Source organism: Dicentrarchus labrax, unplaced genomic scaffold (genome assembly GCF_905237075.1).
Source record: "Dicentrarchus labrax unplaced genomic scaffold, dlabrax2021, whole genome shotgun sequence".
Taxonomy (NCBI): domain Eukaryota; kingdom Metazoa; phylum Chordata; class Actinopteri; family Moronidae; genus Dicentrarchus; species Dicentrarchus labrax.
In genome coordinates this window covers 14,763,249-14,779,359 of record NW_026136720.1, presented here as the reverse complement: position 1 = coordinate 14,779,359, position 16,111 = coordinate 14,763,249, and the positions used below count along the sequence as shown (strand labels likewise).

Below are 16,111 nucleotides of genomic sequence, written 5' to 3'. Positions count from 1 at the left end.
ATAATTTACATTTCTGTAGCCTTGTTTCCATATAAGGACTCGGAAGTGAAGGCGGAAACACGTGATTGGCTGTTGTGAAATCTGATTGGCTGCTGCCGGCTCGTTTCGAAAAACGCGTCAGATTTGAGGCGGAGGGAAAGTTTAAAATTGTAGCAACAGGAGCGACGAAACAACAAGAAAGCAGCGAGTTACAATGATCAGACAAGCGTGAGTAGAGTTTAATATGTCTTTACACTGCGCGTAAAATAACGCCAAGTTTCCTAAAAGTATTGTGCTGAAGCGAAATGTCGTTTAACAATTAAACTAGTTACTTGTTCACGGAATCCAAACAACAGAAGACTGGTTAGCTTAGCCACAACGTTAGCCTTTGTTACCGCTTACTGTACTGGAAGGCTAACCGTGCAGCTAACTGAGCTAATGAAAATGAGGATTACCTTCTTTCTTTTTTCTTCAGGAAGGGTAAAACCCCCCGCAGGCCTGCTCCTAAAAAGCCCTCCAGCAACCAGAAAGACCCGGTTGGGGTGAGTTTGTAAAGAATTAGCAAACACAAACTGTAGCGTTCAATGCTTTTCTATGTGATTGTGTATCGATGTTTGACAAGTTGGAGTTTAAAGGCAAAGCTGGCGACTAAAAAGTTACAATGATCACAGAGTAGTAAAGGGATAAACACGTCCTCCTGGAGCACATGTGACCGGTGTACTTTATCTCAGGTTTACTGCCGGGTTCGACCTCTGGGTGTGGAGGACGAGGAGTGCTGCATTGAGGTGATCAGCAGCTCCACCATCCAGCTGCACGCCCCTGAAGGCTTCAAAACAAACAGAAATGGAGAGTACAAAGAGGTAACACGTGTGGTGAACTCTCTTGTTGTCATCGTTTACACAATGGTTGTTGTTGTAAACAAATCCCACGAAAAGACCGAAATCAACTGTAAATTGTTCTTATAAACGAGTATTATCTGTACAAAGTCTGACTTATAGCTTAACCATGTAGCCTAAAACAACATTTCATGTGACAGCTTCCACAATTATGATGAACACTGAGAATGTTGTTTACTTTAAGTCAACCACATGTACACTATCCCACTAACATAAATACTCAGTGTACCACATTTGTATTAATCCGAGTTGATGCACTGTTGGTTCTTGGTTAAATAAGGTTTTCTGAAACCAGGGCCAAGCTATTTTTAAAAATGACTTTGCCTTTTGTACCCATCCATCATGGTGGCAGCAGACCAAGCAAGGTAGACAATGTCCTCCAGCTCTTCGTTAAGGAACATCAAGATGTTCACAGGCCAAGTGGATTATGTAATCCACCCAGTGGGCGACGCGTGCTTTGAACTGAAATGAGCTAGTTCAAGTGGTTTAGGGATGCCTCCCTGTGGAGGCATTGGAGGCATATACAACTGGGAGAAAATGCCATAACAGACCATTTTTGTAAAAGTGAAACCCCCAAAGATTTACTTCTTTAGTAGGAAACAAAAGTTGTGGGTGTCCACATGTCACATAAAGGCTACTGAAAGGCAAAATGGCATGTTGTTAGTCTTTTTAAGTGATTTGTTAACAATATATGATTCCACACTTGTATGTAATGTAATTTATTTCCCCATAATAATACAATTAATATATTTTCCTTCTCAGACACAATATTCCTTCAAAAAAGTATTTGGAGTTTCAATATCTCAGATGGAGCTGTTTGAGCATGTGGCTAAACCTCTTGTCGACGACCTCATTCATGGAAGAAATGGTAAGAGCACTGAAACAGACCCAGAAAGAACCTAACTTATGTATTTCTTTTAAATCATAACCATTTCAACTATAGCCTGATTTGTCTACTTAATATTAGTAATTCTGCTGGATGTCCTCCCACTGAACTTTACTGCATTTATCACGCTCAGGAACCAAGAGCGCTTTAGCTTTGAGGTTATTATTGATTCTCCCTTTTTTCGATTGTTGCAGGTCTGCTCTTTACGTACGGGGTCACAGGAAGTGGAAAGACGTTCACCATGACTGGCTCTCCAGGCCAGGGTGGACTTCTACCTCGTTCACTGGACATGATCTTCAACAGTATAGGACCCTACCAGGCCAAAAGATATGTAAGAGAGAAAACATTCAAGAATGGAGTGGATCATCTCTTGTACTCACGTAATTTATTGATTATTTATGAAATTTTTACATTTATTCATCTAATTTCAAACCTGCTGTGTTTTTTTTTTTTTTTTTTTTTTTTTTTTTTTTTTCAGGTTTTCAAGACAGATGACAAAAATGGTATGGAGGTCCAGAATGAAGTTGATGCTTTGTTGGAGCGCCAAAGGCGGGAAAACAATGTGTCTGTTCCTAAAACACCCTCCTCCAGGTAAATCTGAGTCCTGTGAAATACCAGTATTGTGCTACAGTGTAACTGATGGATAACAAGACGGCCACTTCCTTGATTTCAGACAAAAGATTGATCCTGAAATTGCTGACATGATTAAGCCAGAGGAGGCTTATAAAGCAGATGGTGTGGACGAGGACAGCAGCTACAGCGTCTTCGTCTCCTACATAGAAATTTACAATAACTACATCTATGATCTCCTGGAGGAAACTCAGGAGGATGCAATCAAACCGAAGTGAGTCCAGGAAGTGTTAAAGGAACATAATTCAGATATATAATGTTATGTTTTAGCAGGCGGATTTTAATATTTTATATTTAGAGTGTAGTGGTTTTTAGAGCCGACTACTTTCTGTCAGAGTAGCTGAAGACAAAATTATTGTCTTTTCTTTTTACTAGGTGGAATGGTGGAGGCACACCTGTGCGCCAGAACACTGAGTTCATGTATGTGACCAGTGAATACTCGTACATCAGACATCAGACTAGTAGCCTGATTTTAGATGAACTTTCCCTTCCCACACAAATGAGCAGTTTAGATTGTAAGTGGGACCGTGTCAACTCTGGAGACATTTTCAAACTTAACAAAGGTTTAAAGTTCTCACAACAACTAAGAAGTTACCTAGCGGTAGGACCGGGTATCGTTTGGAATATTTCATTATACTAGCACTAAATATATGAAAAAGATCCCTTCAGATACCAAAACAGTACTTTATTTTATTTAAGGATCACCAATCGAAGGAATAATGTATTAAAGTGACTAGACCTCTTTCTAACACGGTCTGAATATAAACATGTTTTTTGCTAAAGAACCTTTTTTATATAACAAATAAAAAGCCCAAAATAACTGCAATAATTAGTTAGTAACAATCTGTAAACCGATAATCTATTTTCATAGTTGATTGATTATGTGTTTGTTTGTTTTCTTTTGTTTAAGCAAAATGCCGGTATTCTCTAGTTCCCACATGTCCATTAGTAAACTGAATATATTAAAGCTTTGGACTGTTGGTCAGGCCTTTTGGGATTTGTAATGGGATTTTTTTTTTTTTGTATTTTCAGTTTATAGATCAAATGATTAAATAATTAATCGACAAAACAATGGCCAAATTAATCAGTAATGAAAATATCATTAGTTTTTAAAATATTAAAACGCAGTCAAACAAGAACATTGTCTGAATAAAATCCACTCAAATTGGCAAAATTACTACTGAAATCTAATGGTTCGATTAAACGTAAGTCAAAAGTATGAATCTGAGTGAGCATTCAAGGCCAGATTTTGGTACTCAAATAGGATCAATGCCTAGGTTCGTTACCCAGCCCTACCCAAGAGTTGACTGACTGCTGCTGATTGCAGGCTATACCAGTTAATGTCTCCAGTGTTGACGAGCGTTCCTTTTAGTCCTAAGACCCTGCTGCTGCTTGTAGTCTTTGTTCTGGCAAAGCTCCTTAATGTCCTTTTTTAAACCTGCTGTCTGCTGCTTTACACGCTTCATGATTGTAACTGATTATCTTCCATGGCTGGACTCAAGCATCCTTAATACCCCTCCTCCAAAATGTTTGATTCTCCCCATCTGTTGCATGAAAATGCACTTTCATATCTTCAGTGACTAACACTTTTTTTTTTCCAATGTAGACCACCTCAATCAAAAATCCTCAGAGAGGATCAGAATCATAACATGTATGTGGCTGGTTGTATGGAGGTCGAAGTCAAATCTGCTGAGGAGGCCTTTCAAGTATTCTGGAGAGGTGAGATGTTGTAAGCTCTACATTTAGAAGCAGAAGAGTCATTAAGGTAATGAAGGAAGAATACTGCACTGATGATTGTAGATGTGACTGACCTGGCACTGCTGATCTCCGGGTCGGCTTTGGCCAGGAAATGATCTCGTTAATCTTCTCTCTGAGCAGGTTTTGTAAGAGTTGATTGTATCAGTTGGAGATTGTGCCCAATAGTTTAGTGGAAAATCGTGTTAAGATGCTATCTGTGAATAAACCTGTTACTCTATTGTTCCAGGTCAGAAGAAGAGGAAGGTTGCGAACACCCGCCTGAACAGAGAGTCCAGTCGCTCCCACAGTGTGCTCATTATTAAACTGGCTCAGGCGCCTCTCGATGCAGACGGCGACAACATTCTCCAGGTCCGTTGAAACTGAAACCACATCTCTGGTCTCACAGTTGTAGTCCTGTAATTCATATTTAGATGAATTAAAGCGTCAGTTTGGATATTTAAGTATTTTCTGATCTTGTTTGCCAGGATAAAAGCCAGGTGGCTGTTAGTCAGCTGTGCCTGGTAGACCTGGCAGGAAGTGAACGCACTGGTAGAACCGGGGCTGAAGGAACCCGAATACGCGAAGCAGGTTTGTTAGCCAAACATCAACATTTTGGTTTATTTGTAGCTGAAGTTCATTTGAGATTAAACTAATTTCTTACCGTGCAGGTAACATTAATCAATCTTTGCTGAATCTGCGGACGTGCATCGAGGTACTTCGAGAGAACCAGATGTGCGGCACAAACAGGGTATGAATTATTACTAAAGGCGAACACTGTCATTATATTAACTGATGAGCCGTGTAGGTAATGTTAGTTCTCTCTTATAGATGGTCCCCTACAGAGACTCCAAAGTAACCCATCTGTTCAAGAACTACTTTGATGGAGAGGGCAAAGTCAGGATGGTTGTTTGTGTTAATCCCAAGGCCGACGACTACGAGGAAACGTTGGTAAGTTCATTCTGCACTTTAACTGCCTTCATTAGTTTACTTTAAAAGAACTCCGGAGTCACTTTGTCTGACACACACGACACGCTCTGTTTGTCCAGCTGGTGATGCGGTTTGCGGAGATGACCCAGGAGGTGGAAGTGGCTCGGCCAGTGGACAGGCCCATCTGCGGCTTCACCCCGGGCCGTCGCCATAGAAACCAGGCATTTAAAGAGGAACTGTCTCGCAAGCTTGAGGAGCGTGGCGGCCCGATAGACAGAGGTAAAAAAACAAATCTCCTATACATGACTGAGGTTAATTATGACCCTTTATTAGAATACCGTGTTGGCCCAAATGTAAGACAACTCTGATTATTGGAGTAATAAACTATAAATGAGAAAACTCTTGTTTATTAAATATAGTCAATCAATAAAAACAAAATAATAATAATTATTTAAATAAAACAACAAACCTGTCAAACTATAGCTCCTTTTGAGGATCAAACATATACATAATGACACTATTCCTCAAATGTAGTAGTAGTAGTTTAGAGGAATTTATCTTTTTATCTTTGTCTATATTTGTACATGTGGAATATTTTATACATTCACAAATACAGTTTTTAGCCGTGTTAAGAGTTAATTCTCTGTTTCCTTAGACATGCCCTCTGTAATAAGCCACCTGGTGCACAACCTCCCACCTCTACCCTCCTCTGAGCTGACTGACCCTCATGATGACATCACCCTGCCCAGGCTGATTGAAGCTCTGCAGAACAGACACACGATCAGGCAGATGATGATTGAAGAATACAGCAAAGCAGGTGCCCGCTCATATTCTAGCTCAATCGTCAACTCTTGGCTTTGACGGTTCAGGTTACTTGAAAGGTTGGATTTCTTATCTTGGCTCACACTTTCTCTCCCTTCATATTGTTTTAGCTGACATGATGAAGTCCATGCTTCAGCAACTGGACAGCAACCTCGTTTCCAATGACAATTTTATTCATGAACAAAACGGCAAACTCGTAGAGAAAGACAAAATCATCCAGAACAACAAGACAGAGATCGAACGCTTGGAGAAGAGAAGCAGAATGCAAGAACACAAGGTGAGAGACCAAATTCAATCCGGTCCAATTTCCCCAGAGATTGCTGGTTTGTAGGTGTGTTGCTCAGTTATTTAAATGTCCCATATGGTTCTGTCCTAGATTGACATCCTGCAGAAAACGACTAAAATCTATGAGGACGACAAGCGTTCGCTGCGGCACGAACTGGAAACCAGAGAGCAGAGGCTGCAGAGGGAGCTGTCTGACAAGAGACGCATGGAGCAGCGCATGCACGGCGTCGTCACAGACACCCAGTACAAGTGGGAGAAAGAATGTGTGAGTTTACTCCTCTTATTGCGCAGATGCTTAATTAAATGATTCGTTTGTACAAATGATCGTTTGAGGCATGACAGTCGGTGGCGTTGCACTCACACATTATGCCTCTTGCCATGCAGGACAGACGTGTTAATGCGATGCAGCTGGAGATGCAAAACAAGCTCTGGGTGAAAGACGAGAAGCTGAAGCAACTCAAGGCCATTGTCACAGAGAGCAAGACCCCAGGGGGGCGTCCTGATCCTCCACCGCGTCAGACGCAGCCCATACGGCCATCCAGAGAGGAACGCCTCCCCGCAAAGAGATCAGCTTCTCCCTCGCCTGTCCCTGTACGTTGTGTTGATGCACATCTAGAACACCTGTCCAGCTCTTATGTTACTACATATTGTTAAATGGCATGACAGTGGTAGTTTAACAGGACTGGACTAACATCACTAATCCCCCATCTGATGGCAGTAGTAAAACCTGTACTTTTTTTTTTATTTTATTTTTTATAATTACTTACTATTCATCATTTCTGTTCATGCATGTAATTGTACACACTTTCCACTTTGCTCTCCAGTGCCGAGTTGATTCTCCCCAAGTCAGGCCAGGGCCAGTCAGCCCCACTAGAGTTGAGGAGGTTGAAAAGAATGCAAGTCCCGCCTGCCCTGTTCCCAGCCCCAGTATCTCTTTGCCTGTGTCGGCGGCCCAGGACAGCAGGCAGGGTTACCATTCTCCTAGTACGCCCATGAGAACCCAGGCCCCGGCAAGACCCTCAGCTAGTCGGGCCACGAGGATAACTGCGTGTTGGACTAGAGAGGAAGAGGGGGCCAGCCCCCCTACAATGGATCTAGACTTAATTGAGAGAAGCTACAGGGTCAGTGAGTTGGCAACAGGCAGCAGCATGAGGTTGAATAGTGAAAACTGGTGTCTCTAATTAGGGTTTTAGGTTTTATCCAGCTATTTTCCCCAAATATACATCCCCAGCCATTTACCAGTTTCATTACTGATATCTTTGTCAAGATCTGATGTAATCATTTGGCCTATTTTTATGTATGTGTTTTTAATTTTTCCATTGCCTAACCCACTCTGCAGACAACAACACCAGTGCGGCCGCTGCACCGTCGCTCCCGCTCTGCTGGCGGGGAGAAGTGGGTGGACCACAAGCCCTCCTCCAGCATGGACTTGGGTACGGTTTTGCAGCCTGTCATCCCCAATTCCATCCAAGTGTCTGCACCCAGCGAGAAGGCCTTGTCAAAGTGCGACAGATATGTGTTAACACACCAGGAAGTTGCCTCTGACGGTGAAATACAGACCAAACTTATTAAGGTAAGCACGATGCAGCAAGATATTTCACCATTTGCAGGGTGAACGAGTGTGAACTTGAATTTGGCATTATGCCTGTCACCGTTTTGTTTTTTGCACTCATGAAGTGTGCCTAGTTATCTATAGCAGGGTGGCAATGGTGGCCTGGCAACACACTTTATTGTATTACAGATAAAAAGTACATTAAAATGTTTCTGAAAACATTGTAGGGTGAGAAATGGGCAATGCAGTAACAGCCTCGATTCATATTTGATCAGCACTGGCGAGTTTTACAGTTTGATCTGAGTTATTGCGTTGTGCTGGACCGACTCACTGACACTGACGAGCCCTAAAACATACCCTATTGTCTATTTTATGTCCATAATTTACTAAATGAACATCATGTTGTATAAAAGAAGACTTGAAACTAGCAACCTACCTAATAAATGCATGAAAATATAATATAAATGATATAAGCGGGATAATGCCCTTTTGAGGTGTCCATAATCAGGAACCATGTAAAAGCAGCCCATTTCATGTCTGATATTAAAGGCATACTATGCAGTTTTCCGGGTTTGTCAAACAGCTACCCCTAGAGTCGCTGCGGAGTACTTGTATTTAACGTTAACTGTTGTAAATACCACTCACCAGAGCCGTCTCTATATACGGCTCTGCATCTCTGCACTCACGGCCCGATCCCATTGAGGCTGCTTCTTATGTCGTTGATGTATGTGCTGATACTGATCCTTTGGTTAATGGATCGAAGGCAAGCGCCAGATCAATAAAGTTTGTATCAGGTGCGTTGGGAAAGTGGGACATTTGAGACTGTACAAGTATCTGATCTGTAAATGTCTAAAGAACAGGCAGCTTAAAGCTCCCAGACAGCTGATCCAATGAGGCAAAGCAGTGATTTCACAACGTCTGTATTTCAGCTGACATGAGTAACACCAGACAATTACAGGATTTTCACTTTGGATGAACTACTAGTTGAAGCTGGCTATTCCCTCATACTTTCCCTCATAATTTTTCAGGGTGAGGTGATTAAAACCAGAGGAGGAGGACAGGCCGTCCAGTTCACCGACATCGAGACCCTGAAACAGGAGCTCACCACAGTCCCAAGGTAACAGCCTACCGCCAGTTATTAGCTGCGGATTAGCTGCATGTTTTAGATTGTTTTAAATTCTTCCATTTATATTTGTGTCCAAAGAAAAAGAAAATCCTCAGAAGGCAAAAATGGAGGTCGAACAGATGGAGATTGGACTGATGTGGAGACGAGGGTAAAATAATATTGATTATAAACTACCATTAAAGTACCATTGCATGTGTGTCTCTGTTTAGAGAGCAAACGGATGATGTAATGAATTATTTTAATGATTATCTGCTGATTATTTTCTCCATTAATCAATGAAAACTTTGGTTTATAAAATGTCATCAAATTGCTTGTTTTGGATTGTTTGTGAGACGAGATGTGATTATATCTTTAACTCAGATAGATAGATACTTTATTTATCCCGAGGGAAATTCAATCTGTAACTTTTTGATATCTGTGGGGTTTCCTATTCAATCACTCTTCAGTGTTTATCTTCATAGTGTTGACATCGTTTGTCATTCAGATTAGTGTAAATTTACAGACACTTCAGTGTAGATTTGGGTCTCAGTTTGTCTTTTGTTGGCAGTGCTCTGTGGCTATGGAGATGAGGGCTGGATCAAACATGGGTCCTGGCTATGAGCATCATGGGATCACCAAGTAAGCTGTCATATTTTATAGATCACATCTGAGGATAGTGTTTCCTCTGCAGTTACACAGTATTTGATTTAACTCTGTATTTGATTAACTCTGTTCCCTTTTTTTTTTTTTTTTTTTTGCAGGCGCAGAAAACCCTAAAAGCCTCCGTCAGCTACTCCAGTGATCTCTGCCCTCACCTGGCTGTTGTGCAATAGTCGTCTGAACTTTTTTTTTATATTTAGCTCTAGTAATAATATTTAAACATTTTCCAAGCTTTTATATATGCAAAAGTGTATCCATGGGTCACCAAAGCTATTTTGTAAAATATTTTATATGCTATATTTGAACCAATTGAAAACAAGTGTTATTTGTTTCAGTCAAGGATGGTGGAAAACATCGAGTTACTGTGGCCCTGCTGCTGCTTAAAAAAAAAAAGTGTCTGCACAATTTTGTGTAATAAGTCACATTTGTTACTTGGCACATGAGGAGACATTGTGAAGCTGTCACAATATTGATTTTTGTTGTTTCCTATATACTGTTTCTGTCTCTTGATTGGTAAATTATATTGAGCTTCCAATAGAGTTTGAATGTCTTTTATATATACATTTTGCTTTTCCCACTGATGGGGGAATGAGCTCCCAGCCTTCACTGTACACTCAGGAATAAAATTCCTTTGCAGCACCAGTTTGTTGAGTTTATATACACAGAAGAATACAATGTAAACTTAAACAGTACAGTGCATAATGCTCAGGATAACTTCTGAACACTAGATGGCAGCACAGGACAACAGTACATAATGGGATCAGTTGCAGGAATACTTGAGGTACAGGAGAATGGACTCAGCTATGAGGTGTCATCCCTCAGGCTGTATTGGACTATTCTGTAAGCATGTTAATATGACGAATACTAAACTTAAGAATGTCACTCACGACAAGAATATGTTTTAAGTCTCGTCCTTGATAATTTCTCTTTGTTGTTGCAAGGAACAGTTTTCAAACCACAGATTAAAAATCCTTAGCAGTCAGCAGAACTGTTCTGGAGGGACTACCTGTTTATTTCAAAAATGATCCTTGAGAAGAGTTTTAATGTCGAGTTAGAGCTCTGGGCGGTCCTGTGCCAAGAGTGTAGCAATATTCTCTTGTCACATAAACAAAGTCTGCTTTCAATTACTTTGCAAAAATTGCTTTCCTGTGCTCGTGTTTGATCAGATATTCATTAAACAAGACACCTTGTATATAAATCCATATTAAATTAGTCTGGTTGGCTGCATACAGGCCGAGTCAGCTGGGTCCCAGGATTTAAAAAAAAAAAGCTGGAGTATGTACGTGGCCTTCACTGTTGTGTGGTTGGTTCTCCGCTTAGTTTGGTAGCTTGGTCGTAACCTACAAGCTTTTTTTTGGCCAAACTATAAAAATGTTCCTTTACAAGTAAATGTAGTCACTGGGTAACAAAGTTAGATTATTGGATTATTTTTTTTAATGATGTATTATAATTTTTTATTATTTTAATTTATTTATGTTGCACTTTTATTTGAGAGGAGCAGCTTTACATTAGACAGGAAAATGACTAAAGCAAGAGAGAGGCTTACACAGAGCAAAGGGCCACAGGTTGGAATCAAACTTGTACATGAGGCGCAGGTTCTACAAGGTGGGCTACCAGGGCGCTCCATAATGCAATATAGTTAAAGCAGCATTTTAATGTTGAAGCTGCTTGAGCTGGAGCTGATTAAAACTTATTATACAAACATATTATGTGTTTGTTTTATGTAAAATAGTGATTTAAGTAACAAACACATCTGTAAAAATAAATAGTGGAGTAAAATGTAAAATACTTCCCTCTGAAACGTAGTGGAGTACATATATACATATATATATATATATATATATATATATATACAGAGAGAGAAAGAGGGAGTAACCTCAAATGGAAATACTCAAAGATATAAGAGTACCTCAAAGCTGTTTTTTCATCACAGTACTGGAGTACATGTACTTTACACCACTGTATTTGTGTTTTGGCTATGGTAAAGCAAAGTAATACATATACAGTAAATTATTGATTGGATAACTATCTGTGATACATGCGAGCAGACAGGAGTGTGAGAGAAGCCCTAAAGCTTGAAAACTGCAGTAAAACTCCAACTTTCTAAAATGTCAGTGTCCAGTTTCACCATCTCTTATCAACTGAACATCACCAGTCTAATGACCAGCTGAAGCTAGTGGTACAGTCATCCAGGCTTTGAGTAGACAGTTGAAATCTCATCTACCACCAGTCTGGCTGGGTTTCAATTGGAAAGCACTGGAGAGTGACTAACATGGAGCCTCTTGGAGAGGGTCAAGAGCCAAGAGCAACCAGTAGCCATTAAATTCACTCCTATGAGATATCGAGTGCTTTGCTTTTTGACCAGGCTCTGTTTGATGTGCTACACCACACTATTATCCCCAGCTTCTCACTGCAAGCCCTCCACAACCAAGTGGCGTGAGCATTATAAAGATGTTATTATGAAACCCGTGATCAACATTACCAGTTTCTAAGAGACTCTTGAGGAAAATAAATTAAAAACTGCACTCAAGGGCCAACAATAAGGATAAGAACCAAGTCTTAAGACAACACCATTTATTCGACTGTATGGTAAAAATACATCATTCTGCGTTTCGGAGAGTCGAGCTAATGATTATGCATTATGCTTATCAATGTTATTAAACTTGCTGGAGGGATTTCTGATGTTCTACTTGAATACACACAGTCAATTAGACCATCTCAGATTTAAAAAGAGCAAGCCTAATTGCAATGTTTTATTGAGTCTTTGCTTGAATGGCTCGGATAAAGAGGTCTTAAGCTGCCTTTGAAAGCACAGATGAAATAATTTTCACATCAATATGACGCTGATGAGAGCTATTCATAATTCAGTGGTTCAAAATAGCACTGCCCACTGTTGTACCTGTTATATAATCAACCATATCTCATTAAAACTACATTTTCTGCTTTCACATGTTATTATACTCACTGATAACTCAACAGCTAGCCTTTTTTATATCATTTAAACTTGCAGTAACTGATAACTGGCCACCCGAGGGCAAAGTGAACACAATAAACACAACAGAGACCTGGTGCCACCTTTTAACTTAATTTGGCAACTTTGTTTGCAAACAACTGCTTATTTTCACATCCATCTGACACTGATCACATCGGCATTAATTTGGAGTCATGTGTGTGTGTCCACCTCATGAATGTTAGTCCAACGTTCCCTACTTACTCCCGAGGGAACTCTTTGGCTCCTCAGCTGTTAAATGTTCCAACACACATCAGCTAGTTGCTAATTACATCTGTCTGCTGTTTGGTCTGAGCAGGTAGTGAGAACTATAAATAAACTAAAAACAATGTAATGTGGGCGTCCCCCTGAAAATTAAAACAATGAGCACTTTAAAGCTCTGTAGAGCTGTAGGTTCATCACACAGTCATTTGATCCGCCGTTGATATAAAATATGGATTGTAGACGCTATTTTGATTTGGTAAATTTGTCTTGAGCAGCGGGTTCCTGACCTCCATCTGCTTACATGATTAACAGGCTGTACTGAATCAGGCTGTGAAAAGTGGGCATGAGTTTAAATAGGTGTGATGAAAGTGAAACCCTATCCAGTGGCACTCTATACTTGGCTGCATGGGGCATCTGAGGAATGATGGCGGTTTCAGTTGCTTCCAAAGCTGTATCATAACAACTGAATGGTTTCTGATTTGAAGGGCATGTCAGAACAAGTGCCTCTATCTCACCCACAGCGGCCCTTTAAACAAGAACCCATTACAAGGTTTTCTTGCCTTCTTTTAGTGGGGAGAAAAGCAATCCCTGACAATGGAAGTCAATTAGTGGGAAACACAAGTAAATACTGCATGAGAGCAGAGCTTTGCAAATCAAGGCTCTGAGCAGGGTTTGTACACTTCGTCTTCATATGTCAAGGCCGTGGCTGCCTGCCAGCTAAGTGTGTTAGGCCAGAAAGATATGCAAAGGCAGATGAGTGTTGACAGTCAGTCAATTGTCATTCAGCCCATCTCCCAGCCTCTCGGGACTCATCTGCCTTTTCTTTTTCTTTTTTTTTTTGTGCTTTTGCTCCTCTTCGCTGCTTGCTCTCCTCACGCTCCTCTGCCTTAATGCATACTAAAATGCACAGTGGAAGCATGAGGCACTGTGTTCAGTGTTAATAAAAAGGTAAAAGCTCCCACGCTCTCTTTTCTGGTGCTGCGGCTGTGACGAGCAGATGGGTCAAAGAGTCACAAACTCCCGGAGGTGAAGTTTGGTTTTTCAGCTGTTTAGAAGCACATTGGATGAGAATTGCTCTGACCCTTAAGTGCATGTGGTTAGTGGTTCAGAACACCTCATCCCATCTGCTCCCCCCCCTCGCTCTGCTTTTTAGTCCGATATGTCACTTAGCTGCTCTTACTTTATGCCAAAGATGACTCGAACAGATGTTAGGTCTGTCACTGTCCATTTTATTTCCTGACATCCACGTTATCATTTCGAGCTCAAGTTGTAATGAGGAATCCATTCGTCCTCATGCTTGTTGTTGTGGTTACACATCAACACTGAGAGTTGACCTCTGACAAGCATAATTCAAGACATGACTCATTTCTTATTGAAAATATTGGAAGCCATTGTTGTGTAGGCTCATTATAGCCAAATTGGGCTGAATTGTGTTTTTTCCTCCCTGTCTTTGTTCTTGGCAGCCGACTAAGTGCTTGCAGCTGTCAGTTGAGTGTATTCTCCTTGCCCAGTATATGTGGCTTGGCTGCACTTTTACCTGGCTTTGTCCTTACTGTGGTGACAGTATGCCATGACTGATTTCCGTTGACTCACTTTCATTGTAACCACATTGTGTCCCCTCACAGAAAAATCCCACTGCTTTTTTTTTTTTTTTTAACAAGTGGTTGATCTCATCTAGTTAACGTGGCAGAGTAACTGGGCTTTCCATGCAGTTGGCTGATTATTTAAGCAGTGCTCCAAGCAGTTTGCTGATGAAATGAAAGGAGAGGAGATGCCAGAAATGATTGTACTGACAATGGCACAATGCAGGATGATGTATGATGACTAAATGGTATTTGGATGTGGTGAAGATTGACTCAACTTTCTCACATTGCATGAATCTTCTAGCGGCAGTTCTGCAAGTACAAAGAATAAATGAGCGTTAAAAACACCTCTTATTAACCCGCTAAACTGATATCGGCGAGTCCTCGTTTGCTACAGAAAAAAAGAAGAACGGTATTTCAAACCTATTCTTGCCAATGCTTTCATGCAAATTACTCAGATTGGAACCAGCTTATCTGTGAACAATCATAGGTGGCATTTGGAAGAGGGTGAAATAGCATCACATGATTTTCATATCTGCATAAAGCTCAGTCAGGTCCCTGCACACAAACTCCCACGCAAAAGCAAACACAAAAGCCTCTTTGAACGCACACATTAGCTGTTTATCTTAAAATAGTCTACCACACTGCTGTTCTTATCCAGTACCTTGCACGTTGCACTTTGTAAATGGTAGGCATTTACACATGGCGCATTAAGGAGTTGTTATTTAATTAATTAGATATGGCTAAGTTGCAAAGTTCATTCATTCTAATAAAGCAGCAACTTTTATCACACGGGGCCAGGTATGAGTATAAAGGCTGAGATTACAGCATCCATGTGCACAAATAAGATTAGAGGACTGGCTGCAAATGCTGTTGACAAGGTGAACAGGACAGTTGTTCCAAAAAAACACTGGATGGATGACTGTGGGTTCGTATAATTCACAGAGCATGCTATTTTCATGGTGCGTTTATCCACATGATTAATCGCCGTTCAGGTTTGCGTTTGAACATTACCTGAGGAACACATCTGCATCTGCCTTACTGGATACTAATGATCCAGTGCATGCCTAATAAAGTGAAGTGAGAATTCAAATGAGGCTCAACCTGCCTGCGAGGCTAGCTTAAGCAAACACCAGGACAGCTGGCAGAGAAATCATTGTGACTAATGGTCTCAGTGTGAGACAGGAGCAGGGCTGTGGGTGGTTGTTTTACCACGCTAAGAAGAACAGACTTTGTTTGTCTTTCTATAGCATACAGCGTGACTGTGTGATTGTGGAAGTGTTGGCTTTGTTTTTGTTTGCTTTGCTTGTACTGCCACTGTAGTGCAACACCAGGAACTATCAAAAATGTGTTTTTGTTGTACATGTTTTCCTCCTGAGAATGAGGCGACTTTATGAAATATTGCATTAATGCTTTCAGAAGTAGCAGACAAATCTCAGGCTGTTTATACTGTCACCTGGAGGTGTGGCGCTCTTATCTGCAAACTCGTGTTTGGACTTTATTTGGATTCTGCTCATGCTCTACCACTGGGGTAAACATAATGCGCTATGACCTGTCCTCAGGGCAAATCATCTGATTCGCTCTTCCCTTGTCTTTTACTCCTAATCGCATCTACCTCAGAGCCAAAAAATAGTTGTGCAGCTGTCATAACTAAAGCACAGCACGGCGTGATGGGAGTGCATGTTTTTGCTATTATCTATTCTATCTGAGCCAGAACACAATACCAAAACCTCCACTGCATCCCTCTTTCTCACAGACCGCTGCATGATCAATACCCACATCAAAGGCTCTGCGGAGATAGCAGGATTCTTTGAAGCATGTTTGTGGAGCTGGAT

The 16,111-nt window shown here is 40.9% G+C and overlaps 1 protein-coding gene and 1 non-coding gene across 4 annotated transcripts; both read left to right on the top strand.

The window, feature by feature from the left end:
* The first annotated feature begins 99 nt into the window (after window positions 1–99).
* On the top strand, window positions 100–10,118 carry kif23 (kinesin family member 23). 3 transcript variants are annotated; one of them, XM_051382005.1, is made up of 24 exons: window positions 100–207; window positions 455–521; window positions 711–839; window positions 1,638–1,743; window positions 1,956–2,092; window positions 2,240–2,352; window positions 2,435–2,605; window positions 2,767–2,811; window positions 3,998–4,110; window positions 4,376–4,497; window positions 4,614–4,716; window positions 4,797–4,876; window positions 4,957–5,076; window positions 5,175–5,334; window positions 5,711–5,872; window positions 5,988–6,154; window positions 6,254–6,427; window positions 6,547–6,753; window positions 6,987–7,283; window positions 7,502–7,735; window positions 8,743–8,831; window positions 8,919–8,988; window positions 9,388–9,458; window positions 9,581–10,118. In XM_051382005.1, exons 1-24 carry the CDS (start codon window positions 194–196, stop codon window positions 9,594–9,596), a joined length of 2,967 nt encoding a protein of 988 aa, XP_051237965.1. In that variant the 5' UTR covers window positions 100–193; the 3' UTR covers window positions 9,597–10,118. The 3 variants fall into 3 exon arrangements, with proteins under 3 accessions (XP_051237965.1, XP_051237963.1, XP_051237964.1); XM_051382003.1 differs by lacking the exon at window positions 6,987–7,283 and having other exon boundaries at window positions 101–207; XM_051382004.1 differs by lacking the exons at window positions 2,767–2,811; window positions 6,987–7,283 and having other exon boundaries at window positions 101–207.
* Window positions 4,174–4,269, top strand: LOC127354021 (Z30 small nucleolar RNA). Its single transcript, XR_007881450.1, has one exon. It is a non-coding gene; the product is annotated as a Z30 small nucleolar RNA (small nucleolar RNA).
* Window positions 10,119–16,111: the final 5,993 nt, after the last annotated feature.